The 20,503-nt window shown below is 37.1% G+C and overlaps 1 protein-coding gene and 3 pseudogenes across 3 annotated transcripts; 3 read left to right on the top strand and 1 right to left on the bottom strand.

The window, feature by feature from the left end:
- The first annotated feature begins 246 nt into the window (after window positions 1–246).
- Window positions 247–1,201, top strand: LOC146921109 (uncharacterized; annotated as a pseudogene).
- A 6,002-nt stretch (window positions 1,202–7,203) lies between these two features.
- On the top strand, window positions 7,204–9,500 carry LOC146921108 (mitochondrial Rho GTPase 1-like; annotated as a pseudogene). The gene is made up of 8 exons (XR_015011111.1): window positions 7,204–7,390; window positions 7,556–7,804; window positions 7,934–8,002; window positions 8,101–8,156; window positions 8,352–8,433; window positions 8,823–9,034; window positions 9,121–9,190; window positions 9,468–9,500. The product of XR_015011111.1 is annotated as a mitochondrial Rho GTPase 1-like (transcript).
- A 63-nt stretch (window positions 9,501–9,563) lies between these two features.
- Window positions 9,564–12,383, top strand: LOC146921107 (mitochondrial Rho GTPase 1-like). Its single transcript, XM_085711249.1, has 4 exons — window positions 9,564–9,592; window positions 10,188–10,338; window positions 11,368–11,554; window positions 11,965–12,383. Exons 1-4 carry the CDS (start codon window positions 9,564–9,566, stop codon window positions 12,054–12,056), a joined length of 459 nt encoding a protein of 152 aa, XP_085567375.1. The 3' UTR covers window positions 12,057–12,383.
- A 3,361-nt stretch (window positions 12,384–15,744) lies between these two features.
- Window positions 15,745–20,240, bottom strand: LOC146921106 (uncharacterized; annotated as a pseudogene). Its single transcript, XR_015011110.1, has 4 exons — window positions 20,112–20,240; window positions 18,034–19,632; window positions 17,266–17,851; window positions 15,745–16,391 (listed from the first exon to the last, which is right to left on the bottom strand). The product of XR_015011110.1 is annotated as an uncharacterized LOC146921106 (transcript).
- Between the last annotated feature and the right edge of the window lie 263 nt (window positions 20,241–20,503).

The raw sequence follows: 20,503 nt of genomic DNA, 5'->3' as shown, positions 1-20,503 counted from the left end.
TGCGTCAATAACTTTGGGCTTTCATTGAGTCTCTTCCGTAGAGGGTTAAGACCGAAAGACGGGGGAACCTTTTGATGAGTGCAGACGGAACCCCAGTAACAGAGCCCCGCCTTATCAATACCCATGAGTTGTTGACTTCCGATGATTTTGAAGCCTGCCTTGGTAGTTTACTTTCTTTTTGTTCTCGCCTTCTTGTTTTATTTCCCCTAACTCACAAAATTTCCCTATCTTTGTGTTGTAGAAAAAATGAAGAAGGATTTGAAGGCCCTCGTGAATGCGGCGAGCAAGAAGATATCGGCCAAGAAGAAGCGGAAAAATGTTCAATCTCTGGAACATCTTATTGTTGGTTCAGCTCCCAGCTCGTCCTCTGGACCTGTGGTGGATTTGGAAGGCGAGGAGCCTTCTGAGGAGTTGGTGCAAGATTCTGCGAAGAAGCAGAGGGTGAGGATGCCTTCCGAGGACCCACTCACTCTGATCAAGGTTGTTCTTGTCCGTTCTGAAAGAGGGGACTTCCTCCAACTTCCAAAAGTATGGTCCGAGCCGGAGCTGTGCGGCCCGTAGTCGACCCTTTTCTTGGATGACCCCGAGCTGAAGATCATTCAGGATCTGGGTCCAGCTGCCGGAGTAAGGCGATAACTGATCGGGTTATTGCTACCATGAAGGCTTTGGAGGTTGCGGTGGCCCTCAACAATGCTTCGCTGGAAAGTGAAGTTCGGGTCGATGCTTTGGTGCGGGAAAGGGATGCTTTGACCGCTAGGGTGGCCGCCCTTGAGGAGGATCAAAGGAGCAAGAGGTCAGTTGCGGAGGAGCGTGACCGTCAGCTTGCTTCTTTGAAGGAGCAGTTGTCTGGGGCTCAGGCTGCTCTCTTGAGCAATTGACCTTGTCTTCTCGGAAGCTCGCTGAGGAGAAGGTGTCCCTGGAGGAAGCTCTGAAGAAGGCGAACCTCCCTGGAGAGGATGAGGCGAAAGACCTTGCTGTCCTACGGCATGCCGGTCTTGTGGACCGGATTGGTGAGCTGGAAGGAAGCTTGGTGGACGCCGTCAGGCTTGGTTTTGATCGGGCGGTGGCTCAGCTGAAGGTGGTGAACCCGGGGATCGAGCTGAATGTTGAAGAAATTCATCCCCTCGGTGAAGTGGAAAATGGGGTGATCACTCCTCCCCCCGACCCTGAGGAAGATAATGCGCATGTTGATGAAGCCTAGGCCTGATGAGGCCTTGTAATTAATTTCTTCAACAATTATGCTTGTAATGACATTGTGCGCCCTTCGCGGTTTTAGCACTTTTATAATATAATTGCTTCATTCTCAATTACACTTGTCTGAAATGTATGTTTTACTTTCAAGTATAATGTTTTGAATTTGATTGCTCGAAGTGATTTAATGACTGGAGAGTTTAGCATGTCCGCCTAGCTTTTTGTTACCTTGACTTGATGAAATCAAAGTTTTGCCCTTTTCTTCCCAAGTAACTTTGTTTGGAAAGTTTTTACCTTTGCGTTGTTTTGCAAGGAAGAGTTTGGGCAGGAGGTTTCCAACTGTTTATGCGGAGTATTAGTTAGAAGTATTGCACATCGAAGAGATCGTTTATCTGAATGTGTGTCCAAAGTTATGGACGTGTAACAGCGGATGAACGAAGAAACCATTCTAAGTTCAACGCACTGAGGCGTGAATCACCCATCGCGAGCTGGAGTTCTACCTAACATCCGAGCAGTGATGTCGCAGCGGTAAGCGTACATACTGAGGAGTGAGAGGATTTGTTGTGTTAATTTCTCTCATCCTTTTTCTTTTTGAATTTGGAGTGGCACGATTTTCCTCCTCCGTTTATTTGCTCGTTTGAGAGCAATGAGTTCGTTGCATAGAACTGAGTATGTACACTAGAGTAAATTGGCGTTGTTTGCCATCTAAGTGTAATACCTTTTGAGTTTTTCTGCATTCCAAGTCCTTGGAATTGCGTTTTGGTGGAGATCTTCGAGTCCGTAAGCCCCCGTCCCGGTCTTCATCCGGATCCTGTAGGGGCCGTCCCAGTTGGCAGCGAGTTTCCCTTCTTCGGAATCCTTCTGGTTTCGCCGAAGGACTAGGTCGCACACTTCGAATTCTCTTTTTATGACCTTCTTGCTGTGACGAGCGGCTATCTTTTGTTTCAGCGCTGCCTCACGCAAGGTCGCTCCGATCCTGACTTCATCAACAAATTCGAGCTCCTCACGTAGATTTGCCGTGTTTGCAGGGAAGTCAGTGTTGGCGTCGGTACGCCATGTGAGTTCGGTTAGCTCAATGGGTAAGACGACCTCTGTCCCGTACGTGAGTTGAAAAGGTGACTCTCTAGTCGTGGAATGGGGAGTAGTTCTGTAAGCCCAAAGGACCGCGTGTAACTCTTCAGTCCACTGAGTTTTGGCCGTGTCTAGCCTTCTTCGTATCCCCCGTAAAATGACCCTGTTTGCAGCCTCGGTGAGACCGTTGGCTTGAGGGTGTTCGACGAAGGTGAAGATTTGTTTGATGCCGATATTCCTTAGGTAGTCCTGGAACCTCTGGTCCGTGAACTGTGTACCATTGTCGGATATGACTAGGGCAGGTACTCCGAACCTTGCTAGGATGTTTCTCTTGAAGAAACGGAGTACATTTTTAGTTGTGATTTTAGCCAGTCGTTCAGCTTCGATCCACTTTGTTGAGTAGTCGATGGCGACTACGAGGTATTTCAGCTATCCGGCGGCTTAAGGGAACGGTCCCAGAAGGTCGATGCCCCATCATGCAAAAGGCCAAGGAGAAACCAAAGATGTTAACTCAGCGGGGGGCGCTAGATGCATGTCCCCATGTCGCTGGCATTTATCGCAGAGGTTTACGTAATCTTGGGCGTCTTTTAACATGGTGGGCCAATAGTACCCTGCTCGTAGGACCTTTTTTGCGAGAGCTTTGGCACCAAGGTGTTGTCTGCATATGCCGTCATGAACGTCGGCAAGGACTTCTTGGGTCTCGTTGGGTCCTAAACACTTGATTAGGGGAATGATGAAGCCTCTTTGGTATAGAGTTCCTTCCACCAAAGTGATTGAGCAGGCTCTTCGCTTCAACCTTGTCCTTTCTTGCGGGTCAGAAGGGAGTTCCCCATTCTCTATGTATCGGGAGATGGGTCCCCTCCAGTCTTCCATTCCGATGATTGTATTGATCTCTTGAGGGAGAGTTCCTCTATCCTAGATGCTTGGTTCGCTGAGAACCTCTTGTATGACTGTTTTGTTTCCGTTCGCAGTTCGTGTACTTGCGAGTTTTGAAAGAATGTCCGCTCGAGTATTCTGTTCGCGAGGAACGTGGGTTACTTCGACGGTTTCAAACTCTTTCATTTTCTCTAGTGCCAACTGGACGTACTTTTGGAGGTGGTCCTCTTTTACCTGGAACTATCTGGTGACTTGGGAAGCCACGAGTTGCGAATTGGTAAATATTTTCACCTTTCGAGCTCCCATGTCTTTGGCGGTTCGCAAGCCAGCCAAGAAGGCCTCATACTCTGCAGTGTTATTGATAACAGGAAAAGACAAAGCGAGGGAGATTTCGACACTTGTGAATGTGTGGGGCAGCGTGTCAAATTGGAGATGTCGGAAAAACAAATATCTTAAGTTTTTTTTTTTGACAGAAAATATCTTAAGTTTTATTAAGTGTTTTTGTTTTTGCTAAAAAAAAAAAGTGTTCTTGAGGATTTAGATTATGTAAATTTCTTTTTGACCAAAAAAAAAAAGATCATGTAAATTTCTTCTATATTTAACATCTTTAATAAAATATGTAAATGTAAAAATATCTTTAACAATTAACATGTATATTTTATATTTGGTAAAATCTTGATAATCAAGTCAGTAACGACTTGGTAGTTAAGACTCTTGTATATATACATATATGTTCATGCAATGAAATAAGTGAGGCATGTTGAACCAAGATGGGTTTTAAAATAATGACTTTAAGTTTTGACAATAACAATGTATAAAAGAACAATTTGGTATTCTAAAGTTTGTTCAAGTGTGCAGGATCATATGATAAAATTCTAACTTCTGAAGTCAACACTTTGGCTTTGAAACACTATGCTATAAACAAAGAACTTATTTGGTACCAAGACGAAGCTCCGATGACAAAGCTCTGATTTGAAGATGGTTAATAGAAAGTCAAACCAATATTGATCAACTATGCATTAAGTTTTGAAGACAATCTCTTATCTGAAGATGAAGATCTAAAGCATTAAGTCAACGGTTAACGCTCTGAAGAATATTTGACCAGTTTTGTCCCCTGCTTATGTTTTGTCTTCTTTTGAAGAAATTTCATTGTCTGCGTTTTCCAATACGTTCTTGCCCATGCTAAATTAAATAAAGAAACGTTGCAGAAACATGCAAAGCTCTTGTAAGACAAAGAGAATGCATCATATAATTCTAAATGAAGCAAATAAATTATGAAATGTTCAACATAATTATCCCTTACAACCAAAAATTTCAAATCTAAAGAAAGCTCTTGATGCGCTGGAAATTCCTTCAAGAAATTTTTTTATTCATTTCTCCTATAAAAGTTGAGTGACTGAATCATAGAGAACTACACACTTTCAATTGTGTTAAATCCCTGATCAAATCACCAGCACAAATAGAAACTTTTATTTTAGAATTTCTTAAGTGTTTGGAAAGAGTCTATGCTTAATTTAGTTTACTACTCTTTGAGTTTGAAGTGTAAACAAACATCAATTCTATCGAAAACTCTGATCTTGTTGGGTTGTAGGAAGTCCTGAAGGAGAGGCAGGAAATCATAGACTAGTGTGTCTAAGTACTCTTTAATCAAGGCTGATTAAAGGTGAAAAATCTCTCAAGTGTGAGAAGATTGGACATAATCCCGGATTGTGGGGTGAACTAGGGTAAATATTTGTGTTGATTTTCTCTCTCACCGTTGTTATCTTTTCTCAAACGTTGTTCTATCCTTAACCTAGAAAAGATTTTCAGAAAAAGTCAACGCAATTCAACCCCCCTACCCCTTGACTTTGTCTAATGAAGAGTAAAAAAGGGGTTGGCGATCTTAATTTGTTGATCTGAAGAAGATTGTTGCAAAAGATTTCTTGTGATACTTTAGTTTGAAAGAAATCCGAGAGGAGGATTTGTATTCTTCATGTTGAATAGACTTGCTGAGGATGAGATGCGAGGCTATCTCTCAGCTGAGCATAGGATCTCGGAAAAAAAGGACCTGGATGAACGTAGTTTGTTGTGGTAATATTTGTGATACCTTAATTTGTTTTCACTGACATTTGTTTTCCTAAATGATATCGGTGGTCGTATGAGTTTTCTGCCTTGATGTGTAACTAATCCCATTTACGAAATTCAGAGTCTTGGGCTAGTCCACAACAGTGCATACCCACAAATTTGGCATTTTGTAGTTCAAAAAGATGATTGTGTATGATGCAAACACTACGAAGGTGTGTCAAACAAAACAGACAATTTGTATCTGGTATGCATCAGATGAGGATGGATTAGAGAATTAAATCATGTGTTGAACATCCATTCGAGTTATTTATGTTCGACGGAAAGTGTTGAGAATAAATTGTATCCATAAAAAGAATTTGGTTGACATGATGTGTGCCGAGGTAGATAGCCTTTTATTTCTTTGATAGCCTCGCGGGGAGACGGTGTACTGGAGAATTGTTTTGATATCCTTATGTTTTGAGTGATTTAACGGTGGAGGAACCTTCATTGGTTCACCGTCCTGAGGCATGAACATCCCATCTCGAACTAGGCGTTCTGCTCGACTTTCTTGTAGATGGAGGAGTTGTTGGATGCTTCCTACCCTGAAGCGTAAGTTATATCTATCGAAGAGATAATGCCTTGCCTGATTTTTCTTTGACGAGAGTGAACTAGCATGAAGGTATCCATGGTATTTGTGCTCCATTGTCTTAAGTTTTTATGAATTAGTACCTGGCTACATAAACAAGTTGTGGCAACTTATAGTATTGTTAAATATTGTATTTTTTTTTTTGTTCAGGGTTCGAACCTCGAACCTTGCATATATTATGCATTGTTTGAGTTAAGCTCACGAGGACATTAAATATTGTATTTGTATTGGGTAGGAACCTGACAACTTGTCGTAGTTTAGTTGATCTAATATATGGTGATATTATCGAGGTGTCTAATAATATAGTATATGAAATTTTTATAATGTTTTAAATGTCTTCAATAAATATACATGAATTTAACAACAAAGATTAAAACACAAATTTTACAAGGACGAAAACATGTTACTTTCTTAAGGATGAAAAAATTTATTTAATCCTTTTAAAAAATATTTAATTTAATCCATAAATAATAAATAAATGATCACAAAAATAAAAAATTAAAAAAAAATCTGCCAAATTTAGTTTTTGAATTTGCGTGAAAAAATATCACAAAGAAAAAAGGGCGAGTTGTATTGGTTTCTTCACGTAATTTTACCCCCCATTCATTCATTCTTTCGCGTTTTGATTTTAGGTTTCTTCTTCTTCTTACTCCATGCTGGGAGTGAGACGCGGTGGTGACGTAGTTCGTGTTGTTGTTGCCGGAGACACTGGAACCGGTAAAACCTGCCTCGTTCAAGCCGCGCCTTTATTTCCCCATTGCAATAATGTCCCAATCACTATCATCGACACTTCTCCGCGGTAAGGTTCCTTTTTTATCAAGATTCATTCTCATAGTTTTCAAATTCCAATGATTAGAAATCTAATGCTCTGAATTCATGCTTGTATTTTTATCTACCCTATTGCGCTTCTGAAATCAAATGTTTGTGCTGCTTGTTTGTTCCAGTGTCAAGGACACTGATGTAGTTGCTGACGAACTACAGCGGGCTGACTCGGTTATCCTCACTTATGCATGTGATCGCCCCGACACACTTCAAAATCTAAGCACATTTTGGCTTCCTCATCTTCGCCAATTAGAGGTTCTCATCTCTCTTTTTATTGTTTTTCCATTTTTAGAGGATGTTTGCTCGAAATAGATATTTGAACGTCATGAACAGGTCAAAGCTCCAGTTATAGTGGTTGGTTGTAAGCTTGATCTTCTAGATGAAAATCAGCAAGTGAACCTAGAGCAGGTGATGTCACCACTAATGCAGCAGTTTTGTGAGATTGAAGCATGCATGGAGTGTTCATCATATAACACCGTCGAGGTATCTTTTATTCCTTATATTGCAAATCAAATTCTTTTTTTTTTTATGTATACTATTGTAATTAAGTTTCCTTGTTGAAGGCCCTCGAAGTTTTCTTCTTTGCACAAAAGGCGGCTCTTTATCCCATGTCTCCTTTGTTTGATTGAAAGTCACAGACTCCAACGCCTCATTTTGTGCGGGCTTTGAAGCGGATTTTTTTTCCTTTGTGACCGTGATAGAGATGGTTCCCTTAGCGATGTTGAACTGAATGATTTTCAGGTTTTAATTTTTCTTTTCATATTATATGTCAAAATTGTGTGTTTTTTACTATCCGGGTGTGATAGTCTGTCACCTTGTAGCTTGAATATAAGCTTGTTCACATCATCTCATCGTGGGTTAACTTAAGTATAAGATTTGTGAAAAATCTAACTAAACTATCCACAGGTTAAATGTTTCGATGCTCCTTTGGAACCATGTGAAATTTCGGATGTAAAGAAGGTTGTACAAACAAATTTGTCTGAAGGTGTGAATGAACGAGGACTTACTTTGAAAGGATTTTTATTTCTTCATACCTTTTTCATAGAAAAAGGGCCTCTTGAGGCAACATGGACGGTACTCAGGAAGTTTGGATATAATTATGATATCAAGCTTGCTGATGATTTATTTCCACCTTTGAAACGTGCACCTGATCAGGTGTTTCTTTTGAGATAAATTGTGGCATCATGTATTATATTCTTTATTCTTTATATGTTATACATGTTTGTATTCAATTTGTCGACAACAGGGAACTTATGCTACTCTCATTGGATTTAATGTCTGCAGAGTGCTGAATTGACAGATGAAGCATTTGATTTCTTGGAAACAATATTTCATGAATTTGATGGTGATTTTGTATGTCATGCTTCTCCCCAATCATTTTTGGGCATTATCTCAACTGGACTGTATCGTTGTACGATTTGCAAATTAATTATATCTTTTCCTTTCTCCAGGATAAGGTGCTGCAACCCCGTGAACTTGAAGAACTGTTTTCTACTGCTCCGGAAAGGTAGATTGCTAATGACCTTTCCTATGTTGAGCAATTTTTCAAAGGATCTGGCATATGTACTTGTGACTTTGCTTCTTCATTGTTTTTTACGAAGTCCAGCTATGACATTTTTTTATATGTATGCCTTTCCCAAGTCTGAATGCCAATTAGGACTCTTGGCAATGTTATTTGATATTTTGTGACTTTTAATTGCAGTCCCTGGATTGAATATCCATACAAGGATGCTGTAGAAAGGAATGCATTTGGAGGACTATCACTTGATGCATTTTTGTCAGAGGTGCACAAGTCTTTTATCTTTGTCTCTAGTCCCTCTTCCTTGTGATTTGTTGAGCAATGTTCTTAGAAAAGTGGTGGGCTTCTATGGATAGTTTATGACTGCATGTCTGGTTTGTGTATCTTTCCAGTGCATATATCATTTCATTTGCATCATCATTGATTTTTATAATATATATTAAATAGAACTGGGACTAATGTAATATAGGTATTATTGAATTTTATTGAAACAGAGACATACACACAACTCAAGAAGTTGGAAACGGACTTAACACATACATAATAACAGATTGACACATATGTATATTAAATGATTGACACATATACATAAGTGCTTTCTAACGAACACTTGGAAGTCTTTGACTTCTAACAATATTAATGTTTTCTGGACAGTGGGCACTCATGACACTTCTAAACCCAATCTTCAGTGTGGAAAGCCTTATAAACATTGGTTACCCTGGTGATCCATCATCTGCTATCCGTGTGACTAGGAGGCGGCACATGGATTACAAAAAACAACATTCAGAAATAAATGTGTTGCAGGGCTTCATTTTTGGGCCTCGGAAGGCCGGAAAATCTGCGTTGTTGAATTCATTCATTGGAAGGTATTTTAGTTGTTACCGTGAAGATTCCTGGTAACAAAACTTTAATTATTGAGCATCATCTTACTCTCGTTGAATTCATATTGCAGACCATATTCTGAAGCTTACAATCCAACCAACGAGGATCGTTTTGCTGTAAATATAGTTGATATTTCTAGGGTAAATGATACTTGATTGATTTTGGACAATAGCTTCTAACTGTGACGGAATGATATTTCATTTCTTTTGCCTTTTCCTGCACAAAGTCTTCATTTGATGTATTCATTTTGTATATATCTTGGCATATATATCTTCCAATTCACAGTTAATCATTTTGTTTGTAGGAAAACAAAAAATATCTTGTGCTGAGAGAGATTTCTGAAGGCGGAGTCACACAGCTGCTAGCCAATAAGAACTCTTTGGCCTCATGTGACATTGCAATTTTTGTTTATGACAGGTGACCACTGATATTAAAGTTTCATTATACTAGCATATGATGAAGTTATGGATTACCTTTTTTTCTGTATTATAAGGATAAGTTTCTGATAGACCCATGGCACTAGAGGCTGGTTCGCATATGAAGTTAAAACATGCCTAGTCCAAACCTATGGTGTGGAAAGTTTATGGGAGAGGAATAAAAAAAGGGGGAGTTAGGAGTAGCCATTTGACAGGTTGCACGGTCGGTAAGAGTGTAACTTGATGAGGGAACTTCGAGGAGAATAGTGCGTATGAGATTGCCGTAGAATAAAGTGAGAGAGGGATTCTATGGAGAAGTGCTAAATGTGAAATGTTAGTAACATTTGGTTTAAATTATGTTGTCAGATGTGTTTAATGATAAGAGTTAGTAACATTTTCTAATGGAAGTTTCCGGTCCAATGTTACCAAAGGCCAATAGTTGTGTTATTTTGTTGTTTTAGTTATAAGAATTAGGGGAGAGAATGAGTTTGTCATTAAATTTGTTATCTTTCTTGTTGTGGAAGAGGCAGTGTATGCACTCTGAAGGAGCATAGCCCTTGCAGGGAATCCATCAATTTCCTGAGTTTTTGTTCAAATACATTCAATAATATACTCTACACCTTTCTCCAATATCTATTCTACTTTGTTATTGCTATTTCTCTGTTTCCAAGAAAAATGTTAGTTGTATAGAAGTGCTCAACTGACTAAATATTCATCTCAGGTATGACGAGTCTTCATGGAAAGCATCGTATGAGCTCTTGTTAAAAATCGTTAGACATGGAGAAGATACTGGCTTTCAGGTGCCCTGTCTTATGGTTGCAGCTAAAGATGATCAAGATTCATTTACAATGGCTATAGAAGAAGAAACTAAAGTATTTTTCATTCACTTATTCATTTGCATGTTCATATTCATAATTCTACATGCATATTACTATAAATAATTGTTGGATGGATTAGATAAATAGATATCTAATGTGGTGAATGGCACGTCTTGGAATTATGATTTTGTTAGGAACCTCTCCTCCAAGGAAATAACACTTTTATTGATAAATAGAAAAGAATAGGAGAGAAATCTCTCCTCCATAAATTTCCCCTTCAAAATAGACTTGCTACTCTATTAGAAAATGATTACAATATTCAATAAAGATCAACTCTACATTGTATTCTCCTACTTATACAATAGCCCTATAACAAACTCAACAGCCTAACTAACTTCTATAACAACTCTTAACTACTTATCAACTCTAATTAATCAGATTTCATCCAAACTTTATGATTAGCAATAATTGTACAACATGTAGTAGTTTGTGTATACATATGATTTGATCTTCAGATTGACATTTAATTAAGCAGATTGAAAGATAGTTTAATTCTCTTGTATACTATATTGTGACATTTTTTTGGGCATTTACATTTACTTTGTCATATTTGAATGGCAATTTCAAGCTATTAGCTAAGATTTTGGAAATATTGCTATATCTCATTTACATAAATATTGCTATACCTGTTTCAACTAGAAGTTTGATTTGGTTCTACAGATGATCTTTGATTTGTTAACTGTGACTGTTTTGGTAAGCTTTATCAATTACAGTTGCACATTGTAGCTCGAAACCTGTTGTTGTTGGTGTCCAGTTTATGACTCCAATCGCATTTGATCTGGTTATATTTGAAAATTTATAATGGTCAACCTTTTTTACTGACTTGCAAGAGACGCCCGAGTTATCTATTCCATTTATGGTTATGTATATCTGAGTGTTAGAACAGATTGAGGAAAAAATATTGTATTCTGATTTCTTCCTCGCTGTATATATAATCTTGGAATATGATTTTCTTGATGCTGAGAAATTTTCAAGCGAATGCTTTATCGTGGATCAATGTTGACATGCCAATGTGCTTTGTAGGTTAGCCAAGACATGGGGGTTGAGGATCCTATTCCAATCAGTGTGAAGTTAGGGGATTTCAACAATGTATTCCACCGAATTGTAAGTGCTGCTGAGCATCCTCATTTAAGTATTCCGGAAACTGAAGCTGGAAAAACCCACAAGCAGTTCCATAGGGTCATAGATCGATCTCTTAAGTTTGTTTCAAGTAAGTTTTCAGGTTTACTTGTTATTTGTTCATTAAATTCCTTTTGACTTTGTATAATAGAGTTTTTCAATCTTGTATGGTCCAAGTAAATAAAATGAGCCTTTTAACCAGTTTAAATTTTGGGTGATGTGAGGTTCATGAGTTTCTCTCTTTTGGTTTCATTGTTCATTTTGTTTTTTCCAATGTCTTATAATCTTGAGGTGTTATGAAACTGAACTGGTCCTTCCAATGTCTTATAATCTTGAGGTGTTATGAAACTGAACTGGTCCTTACTGTGTTTCCATTTAGATTGTTTTGTTTCTGCTGGTCCATATTGGTTTTTCCGAAGAGTATTAATTTAAATCACAAGAAAATATAAGTGTAGATATTGTTTCTTTGTTTAATGATTTTATCATCGCATCATATTACAGCTGTAGTGGCTGTGGCGTTTGTGGTGGTTGTTGCAAGGAAGAATGTTGCTGCTCAGAAGAATGTTGCTGCACGGAAGAATGCGTCTGGTTAAAAGACAGGTTTTGTGAATGGGTCGTAATCCCGACGTTGATCTGGATGCATCCTGCACTTGGCTAAGCAACATTGTCTTACCATTAAAGGCATATTTTACGCCACATATTGTAGAGTTTGAAATCTTTTTAAGGATTATATTACAACCTTGAATTTTATTTTTGTTAGGGTTGAATTAGATTAGCTATAATTAGCATATCAATGTAGTGGTTGTACATAATAAGATTATAGGGAGTTTGGAGTGCCAATCTAGTTGAGATTCCTTGCTTGCTTCCTTTGTGATGCTTTTAATTATTGAAATTGTAAGCAAGAACCATGCTTTCATTGATTCCTTAAGGCTTTGTTTGCGAGTTGGGTTTTGGAGGGGAAGGGAGGGGAAGGAAAGGCTTATGGAGAGGTAAACCCTTGTTTGCGAGTTTTAAAAAACAAGGGAAAGGTTTTGGGGGGTTTAGAAGGGCTTCAATTGTTTAATTTTAAAGTTCCCCCAAATTGGGGGGTTTTGTGGGGTTAAGCATACAAAATGACAATTTTGCCCTCATAATAATTCAAATTGACAATTTTAGATATAACCTAATTATTACGATCTCTTTTCAAAACAACTTTTTCTACACAGCTTATTTATCAAAAACAGCTTATTACAACATCTTTTCAAAAAACAACTTATTTATGCAAATTAGCTTTTAACGACATCGTTTTCAAAATCAGCTTATTCAAAACAGCTTATTCATCAAAAACAGCTTATTACGACCTCTTTTTCAAAAACAACTTATTGAAAACAGCTTATTCATCCAAAACAGCTTATTACAATCTCTTTTTCAAAAACAACTTATTCAAAACAGCTTATTTATCCAAAATAGCTTATTACGACCTCTTTTAAAAAAAAAACAGCTTATTTATGCAAAAACATCTTATTACCACGTCTTTTTCAAAAACAGCTTATTCAAAACAACTTATTTATCCAAAACAGCTTATTACAACCTCTTTTCAAAAAACAGCTTATTCAAAACAACTTATTTATGCAAATCAGCTTTTAACGACCTCTTTTTCAAAATCAGCTTATTCAAAACAGCTTATTCATCAAAAACAGCTTATTACGACCTCTTTTTCGAAAACAACTTATTGAAAACAGCTTATTCATCCAAAACAGCTTATTAAAATCTCTTTTTCAAAAACAACTTATTCAAAATAGCTTATTTATCCAAAATAGCTTATTACGACCTCTTTTCAAAAAACAGCTTATTCAAAACAGCTTATTCATCAAAAACAGCTTATTATAATCTCCTTTTCAAAAACAACTTATTCAAAACAGCTTATTACAATGTCTTTTTCAAAAACAACTTATTCAAAACAGCTTATTTATACAAAACAACTTATTACGACTTCTTTTCAAAAACAGCTTATTCATCAAAAACAGCTTATCACCACGTCTTTTTCAAAAACAGCTTATTTATGCAAATCAGCTTTTAACGACCTCTTTTTCAAAATCAGCTTATTCAAAACAGCTTATCCATCAAAAACAGCTTATTACGACCTTTTTTTCAAAAACAACTTATTGAAAACAACTTATTCATCCAAAACAGCTTATTATAATCTCTTTTTTAAAACAACTTATTCAAAACAGCTTAATACGATCTATATTTCAAAAACAACTTATTCAAAACAACTTATTTATGCAAACTAGCTTAATACGATCTCTTTTCAAAAAACAGCTTATTCAAAACCGCTCTTTTTCAAAATCAGCTTGTTCAAAACAGCTTATTCATCCAAAACAGCGTATGACGACCTCTTTTTCAAAAACAGCTTATAAAAACAGCTTATTCATCCAAAACAGCTTATTACAATCTCTTTTTCAAAAACAACTTATTCAAAACAACTTATTTATGCAAAGGAGCTTATTGGATGAATAAGCTGTTTTGAATAAGCTGTTTTTGAAAAAGAGGTCGTATTAAGCTGTTTTGTAATAATAAGCTGTTTTGAATAAGTTGTTTTTAAAAATTGATCGTATTAAGCTGTTTTGTATAAATAAGCTGTTTTGAATAAGTTTTTTTTGAAAAAGAGATTGTAATAAGGTGTTTTGGATGAATAATCTGCTTTCAATAAGCTGTTTTTGAAAAAGTGGTCGTAATAAGCTGTTTTGGATGAATAAGCTGTTTTGAATAAGCTGATTCTGAAAAAGACGTGGTAAATAAGCTGTTTTCAATAAGTTGTTTTTGAAAAAAAGGTCGTAATAAGCTGTTTTTGATGGATATGCTGTTTTGAATAAGCTGATTTTGAAAAAGAGGTCGTTGAAAGCTGATTTGCATAAATAAGCTGTTTTGAATAAGCTGTTTTTTGAAAAGAGGTTGTAATAAGCTGTTTTGGATAAATAAGTTGTTTTGAATAAGCTGTTTTTGAAAAAGACGTGGTAATAAGATGTTTTTGCATAAATAAGTTGTTTTTTTGAAAAGAGGTCGTAATAAGCTATTTTGGATAAATAAGCTGTTTTGAATAAGTTGTTTTTGAAAAAGAGATTGTAATAAGCTGTTTTGGATGAATAAGCTATTTTCAATAAGTTGTTTTTGAAAAAGAGGTCGTAATAAGCTGTTTTTGATGAATAAGTTGTTTTGAATAAGCTGATTTTGAAAACGTTGTCGTTAAAAGCTAATTTGCATAAATAAGTTGTTTTTTGAAAAGATGTTGTAATAAGCTGTTTTTGATAAATAAGCTGTGTAGAAAAAGTTGTTTTGAAAAGAGATCGTAATAATTAGGTTATATCTAAAATTGTCAATTTGAATTATTATGAGGGCAAAATTGTCATTTTGTATGCTTAACCCCACAAAACCCCCCAATTTGGGGGAACTTTAAAATTGAACAATTGAAGCCCTTCTAAACTCCCCAAAACCATTCCCTTGTTTTTTAAAACTCGCAAACAAGGGTTTACCTCTCCATAAGCCTTTCCTTCCCCTCTCTTTCCCTCCAAAACCCAACTCGCAAACAAAGCCTAACGAGTCTATATAGGTTTGAGCAAATAGTCACTTTAGTCCCTGGATCTGCACCTCGCTGTCACACAGGTCCCTGACTCAGGATTAAATGCAAACAAGTCCCAGACTCTCCACTTCCGTTATCACTTTAGTCCCTGCCGTTAAAAAAGTCTGTTAAGTGATGATGTGGCACGCTGACAAGGAGTATGACGTGTCACAGGGACTAAAGTGAAAGTAAAAAATGGTCACTTTGGTCCCTGAATCGAAAATCAATATCCTCAATTTACTGTTAGATCCCTGACTGTGTATACTTACTGTCAGTTAGGTCCCTGAATCGAAAATCAATATCATCTACTTACTATTAGGTCCCTGACTTTGTATACTTACTGTCAGTTAGGTCCCTGACAGTAAAAACGAATTTTCACTAAGATCCTTGGCAAGTTGTTAGTTTTAACATGCTACTTACTAACAACACTAAGATATCTGCGCTAAATACCAAAATATTATTATAACACATAAAATGATTCCATAGTTTAATAACAAATGTTTCCATAACATAACTATTAAGTCATTAATGTCAACCATAGAGTTATCAAAAGATTGCACCATATTTGGGCATATAATTCAACAAGTCATTACATAATGATTCAGCAAAATATTAAACAAAATATTACACCACAATTGTGCTTATAATTTAGCAAGTTCGGTACATAAATAAACTAACAAACATCACTTAGTTGGCCTCGGACCCCTTGGAGTAAATCTTGGAGTTGGCATGAAAGATGTAAGCATTTGTTGTTCATTCGGACGTGCATTTGGATTTTGACCCCTAATAGGTGGTGGCCTAACTCCAACCGGTGCTGGATCAAAAGTCCCTTGTCCAATTCCTATTGGTTGTGGTCCTTGCACGTTCACATCAAATAATTGCTCTTGTGTTTGTGGGGCAGATTGTGACAAATCTAAAGTAACTTGTTCTCCTTGACCCTCATTGTTGGGAGGTGGTGGTGGTGGAATCCAATTGGGAGGCATAGGCATCACACCTTGATTAGTGCAGCCGAACCTATTGTGGTTACCTTCTAGACCACACCTTGAACATGTTATCACTGGATATGACCTCCGAATATTACCTGAACCGGAAGGACCCTCGGATGCATCTTTCCTTCTTTGTTTCTTTGGCGTTCCAGGTTGTCTTCTTTTTGGCGCAGGCACTGGTTTCACATAATCAGTTTTTTCCCAAAACTCTTCACCTTGTGTTGGCTTTATGAAATGCTCATATGTTGCATTGTATGAGCCCAAAGTAAGCAACCCATGACAATAATTTTCAGGTTTGTCATGCCTCCATGCAATGGCTGCTATTCCATGAACACATGGCATGCCTAAAACAAATTCAAACAAATTCATCATTATATGATTTGTAAACAAGAACACCAATCTCTGTGTATATTATTAGACTATGAAAACAAACCATAAAAGTAAGAAAATATGGATACCGATTCCAAGAGATATTCATGACAGAAAATGTGGTGGCATACTGTTCAGATACTCTAAAAAAATTATTTCTGATATAAGGGAATAAAAAGTTTCTACTATTTTATAATGTCTTTTTTGCTTGTTCTCTATTGAAGTCATAAAACAGTAACTATATTACAAGGCACACATTTTTTGGATATAAGGGATTTTTTTTTCAAATATTTACCATTTTCATAAGCTATTTTATTACATTCAGTGGTAATGATTAATGTTTATGGAACATGTAGTGTAGAACTTGTTCATGCTTAAATCATATATGTTTTTCTTTTGCAAACAGAATAGGAGTTCTCTATATATACTAACTAAGAGAAACATAGAGTTTTAAAGACAAAATGAAGAGATTTTGCCCTAAAGCTTCTTTTATTTTCCTGTACTAAATCCACCTAAACTCGATAAAAAACCTCCTATGTTCATAACCCAAACCAAAGGCAGGAACTAAAACACAAACAACACTTAACAACACAGACAGAGAGCTGAAGAGCCTATAAAACAACACAAAAAAACGCAGACTGCTGCACCATAACAGAAGTGCACTGCAGCCTGCCTACAGAACACAAAAAACGCAACACAGAAGCACACAGACTGCACGCAGCAACTCAAACAGAAATTATGCAGAACCTGCACCCTGAAATTATGCATATGCGCAACCAGAAACTATGAATTAACATCTATTAGACCCCAATGCCTAAACTACATATGAATAAACAAATTGGAAAATACCTGTTAGTTGCCACATTCTGCAGGTACATGTTTGAGCATCCAAGTCAACATCGACGTGTGTTCTCCAATTATTTGCAACTTGAAATCTCCCTTCACCAGCAAATATTGGTGTCCATTGATTACTCTCCCTTTTTAACTTATCCAATCTAGACTGCTGCATTGGACAAAGTAAACCAGTTTTGTTGGCCAACTTTACTTTGCTTGCACTCAGTGTCCTCATAATGTAGCATCTTATCTCCTCGGCCATGGTCAGAACAGGTTTGGCTCTATATTTGTTAATACTTGAATTAAAACTCTCACAAGTGTTATTGCATACGTTGTCCACCTTTGGATCGGTACTAAAGTATGCCTTGGTCCATGACTCCTTAGGCCACTTGTTCAAATATGCCCATGCCTTCTCACATTTTCTCTTTATCCTCTCCATCACTGTGTTGAACTGGGCTGGTGTAGAAGCTCTTGCAGCCTCCCAAACTGCTCCTCTTAATTCTTTGTCTTTCCATTGCTTAGTGAAATTCCTCCATAAGTGCATGACACAATACCTATGTGGGGCTCCTTTCATCACTTCTTGTAAAGCAGGGATAAGACCCTAAGCATACAGAATAAACAAACACAACATTATATGGTCATTAGCATAATTCTCTTTAGTCCTTGACTGTGTATACTTACTGTCACTAAGGTCCCTGACAGTAAACATTTACTGTCACTAAGGTCCCTGACAGTGTACATATACACCTATAAAAATAAGCAGTACTATAATTCTCTACGTACCTTTTGCATGTCACTCATGAAGTTCAATCCACGTTGTGCATAGGGCCCCACATCAGCATCCAATAAAGATAAGAACCACTTCCAATTTTCCTTGTTCTCTACTTCAACAATTGCATAAGCTATCACATAGTTATGGTTATTTGCGTCTGTACCAACTGCAGTTAGTAGTTGCCCCCCATAGTATCCCTTTAAAAAGCAACCATCCAACCCAATAAAGGGTCTACACCCAGCCAAGCTTCCAAACACACATAAAATCTCTTAAATTGTGGAGGACCTTCGAGTACCGGTGTGACATTAATTTTAGCTGTTGCACCCGAATTACTCCTTTGTAACTCAGCAGCATAGTCCCAAACAAGACCATATTGCTCTTTGAAATTCCCCTCAACCTTGGCTCTCGCTTCTTTCAATGACCTAAACAACTTTGTATCATTGATTTGCATCCCATACTTTGTTTTGAAGTGATCAAATGCCTCTGTATATGTGATTTTTGGAGACTCTTTAATCTTTTCTGTAAGCATGGCAACCACCCACTTCCTCCTTGCTTCAGAGCTTTTAAAGTCACGACAACAAGTGTGCAATGGCTGGGGGAAAGTCTTGATTTGAAAACTTTTAGTTACTTTACTCCAAGCACAATATATCATCCAATTGCATGTTTCATCCTTGCATACGGCTCTACACCTTTCTTTGTCATTTTTCAACCACTTTATATCTCTTCCATGGTATATGGTGAAGTTCCTCACGGCTTCTTTGAAAATATCCAAAGTTTCAAATTCCATTCCTAGCTCCAAGTGGACTTGACCAAACTCTGCATTTGAATTAAACTGAGGGAACACTTCTCTTCCATTTCCATCACCTTCATCATCGGTACTAATAGGGCTCCTTAGTTCTTCAGAATGGTAACTGTCATTGTCGTTAGGAAAATCATTCTCATCGACATTCTCTTCAACATTGATACCCGTGCCTTGTCCTTCTGTTGGTCTCTTGTTCCTTCTTCTAGATTGTTCAGGTTCCAAATCAACTTCCATGAAAGTATCATCATCTCCACTAAAATATGAAGGTGAGTAATCAGAATCCTCATCGGTTTCATATTCTTGTGCATCATCATGAGCTTGATCTTCATTAACTGTTTCAACTTCATTGGCATCAACTACCCCTTCATTAACATCAATTTCGGCCTCAACCACATTCTCATTAACAACATCAGCCACACTTTCATTAACAGCCTCAGCCACAATTTCAACCTCATCATCAACAGTCACAACTTCAGGTTCATGAACCTCCTCTTCTGGTTCAAATATTGGATGCTCATAATATATATGAACTTCGTTGCCACAACGACGGGCAGTGTTACCCAAATCCAAAATATCGGCATCTTCAATAACTTGAAGGTAACCTCCACAGTCAGGAACCAACCACCATATTTTTTCAATACCCGCGTAGTTTCCACATAGTTTTGCCATCTCTTCCAGTTGATGCTTGCTAAGGTAGGCAGTGTCATACTTTTCCCAAACACAAAATTGACCATTTACACACTCCATGTTACCATTACCATATCTTTGAAAATAACCACCATGGTGCAAAATCAGAGTTGATTCCATTCTAAAAACAAAATAACAGATACATATGTTAACAAAAAAGAAAAAAAAACTTATAACCCTTATATTCTTAAACATAAACTTTTTTCCGACAAATGGTTGAAACATAAACTTTTGATTCTTTTTTTTTTCTTTCTTTCATCATTTTATTCGTTAATTATTTGTGGAAATCAAATCTATATTTTCTTCCATCTTTGGAACCCAGGGGTCATTACGAGGATGACAAGCACCATGAAGCAAAGTGTACGACCATTTCAAGAGAATGAAAAACAATGTCTCAACAAAAACTTGTAGCACGTACACAACTAATATTTTCAGTTCTTTAATGACACAACTTATAAAAATAATTAACCCTAAAACCTAAAATAAACATAACAACAACAAATAAACCAAAACTATCAAACATTAAGCATAAGAAACATGAAAAGTTATGATTTTGCATGATCAAAACAAATAAAATCATAGAATTTGTTGTTCACTGACCTTATGATGTTCAGGCGCGACTTTAGCAAAAACAGAAGGGTACAGCGGCGTGATGAGAAGAAGCCACGACGGCGACGGCAGACGGCGGAGTCGCGACGGTGGTGGATGATTTCAACGGTGAGGGTTTTGAGTTTTCAGTTCAAAGGTGTTTTATTTAGGGGAAGTTCAACGTGTTTTGTGTTTGTGTTTGGAGGGAGAAAAGAAAAGAAAAACCCAATGGTTACTAATAAAGCGACTTTTGAGTTTCTTTAACTTAAGTCCCTAACACATCATATGCCAAGTCAGTATAACACATGTGCCACATCATCATTTAACAGACTTTTTTAACGGCAGGGACTAAAGTGATAACGGAAGTGTAGAGTCAGGGACTTGTTTGTATTTAATCCTGAGTC

Source organism: Medicago sativa, chromosome 5, assembly GCF_051527215.1.
Source record: "Medicago sativa cultivar Bolivia chromosome 5, Bolivia_mono, whole genome shotgun sequence".
Classification (NCBI taxonomy): domain Eukaryota; kingdom Viridiplantae; phylum Streptophyta; class Magnoliopsida; order Fabales; family Fabaceae; genus Medicago; species Medicago sativa.
Note: the sequence above shows the minus strand (reverse complement) of the source record. Positions and strands in the feature narration are given on the sequence as shown.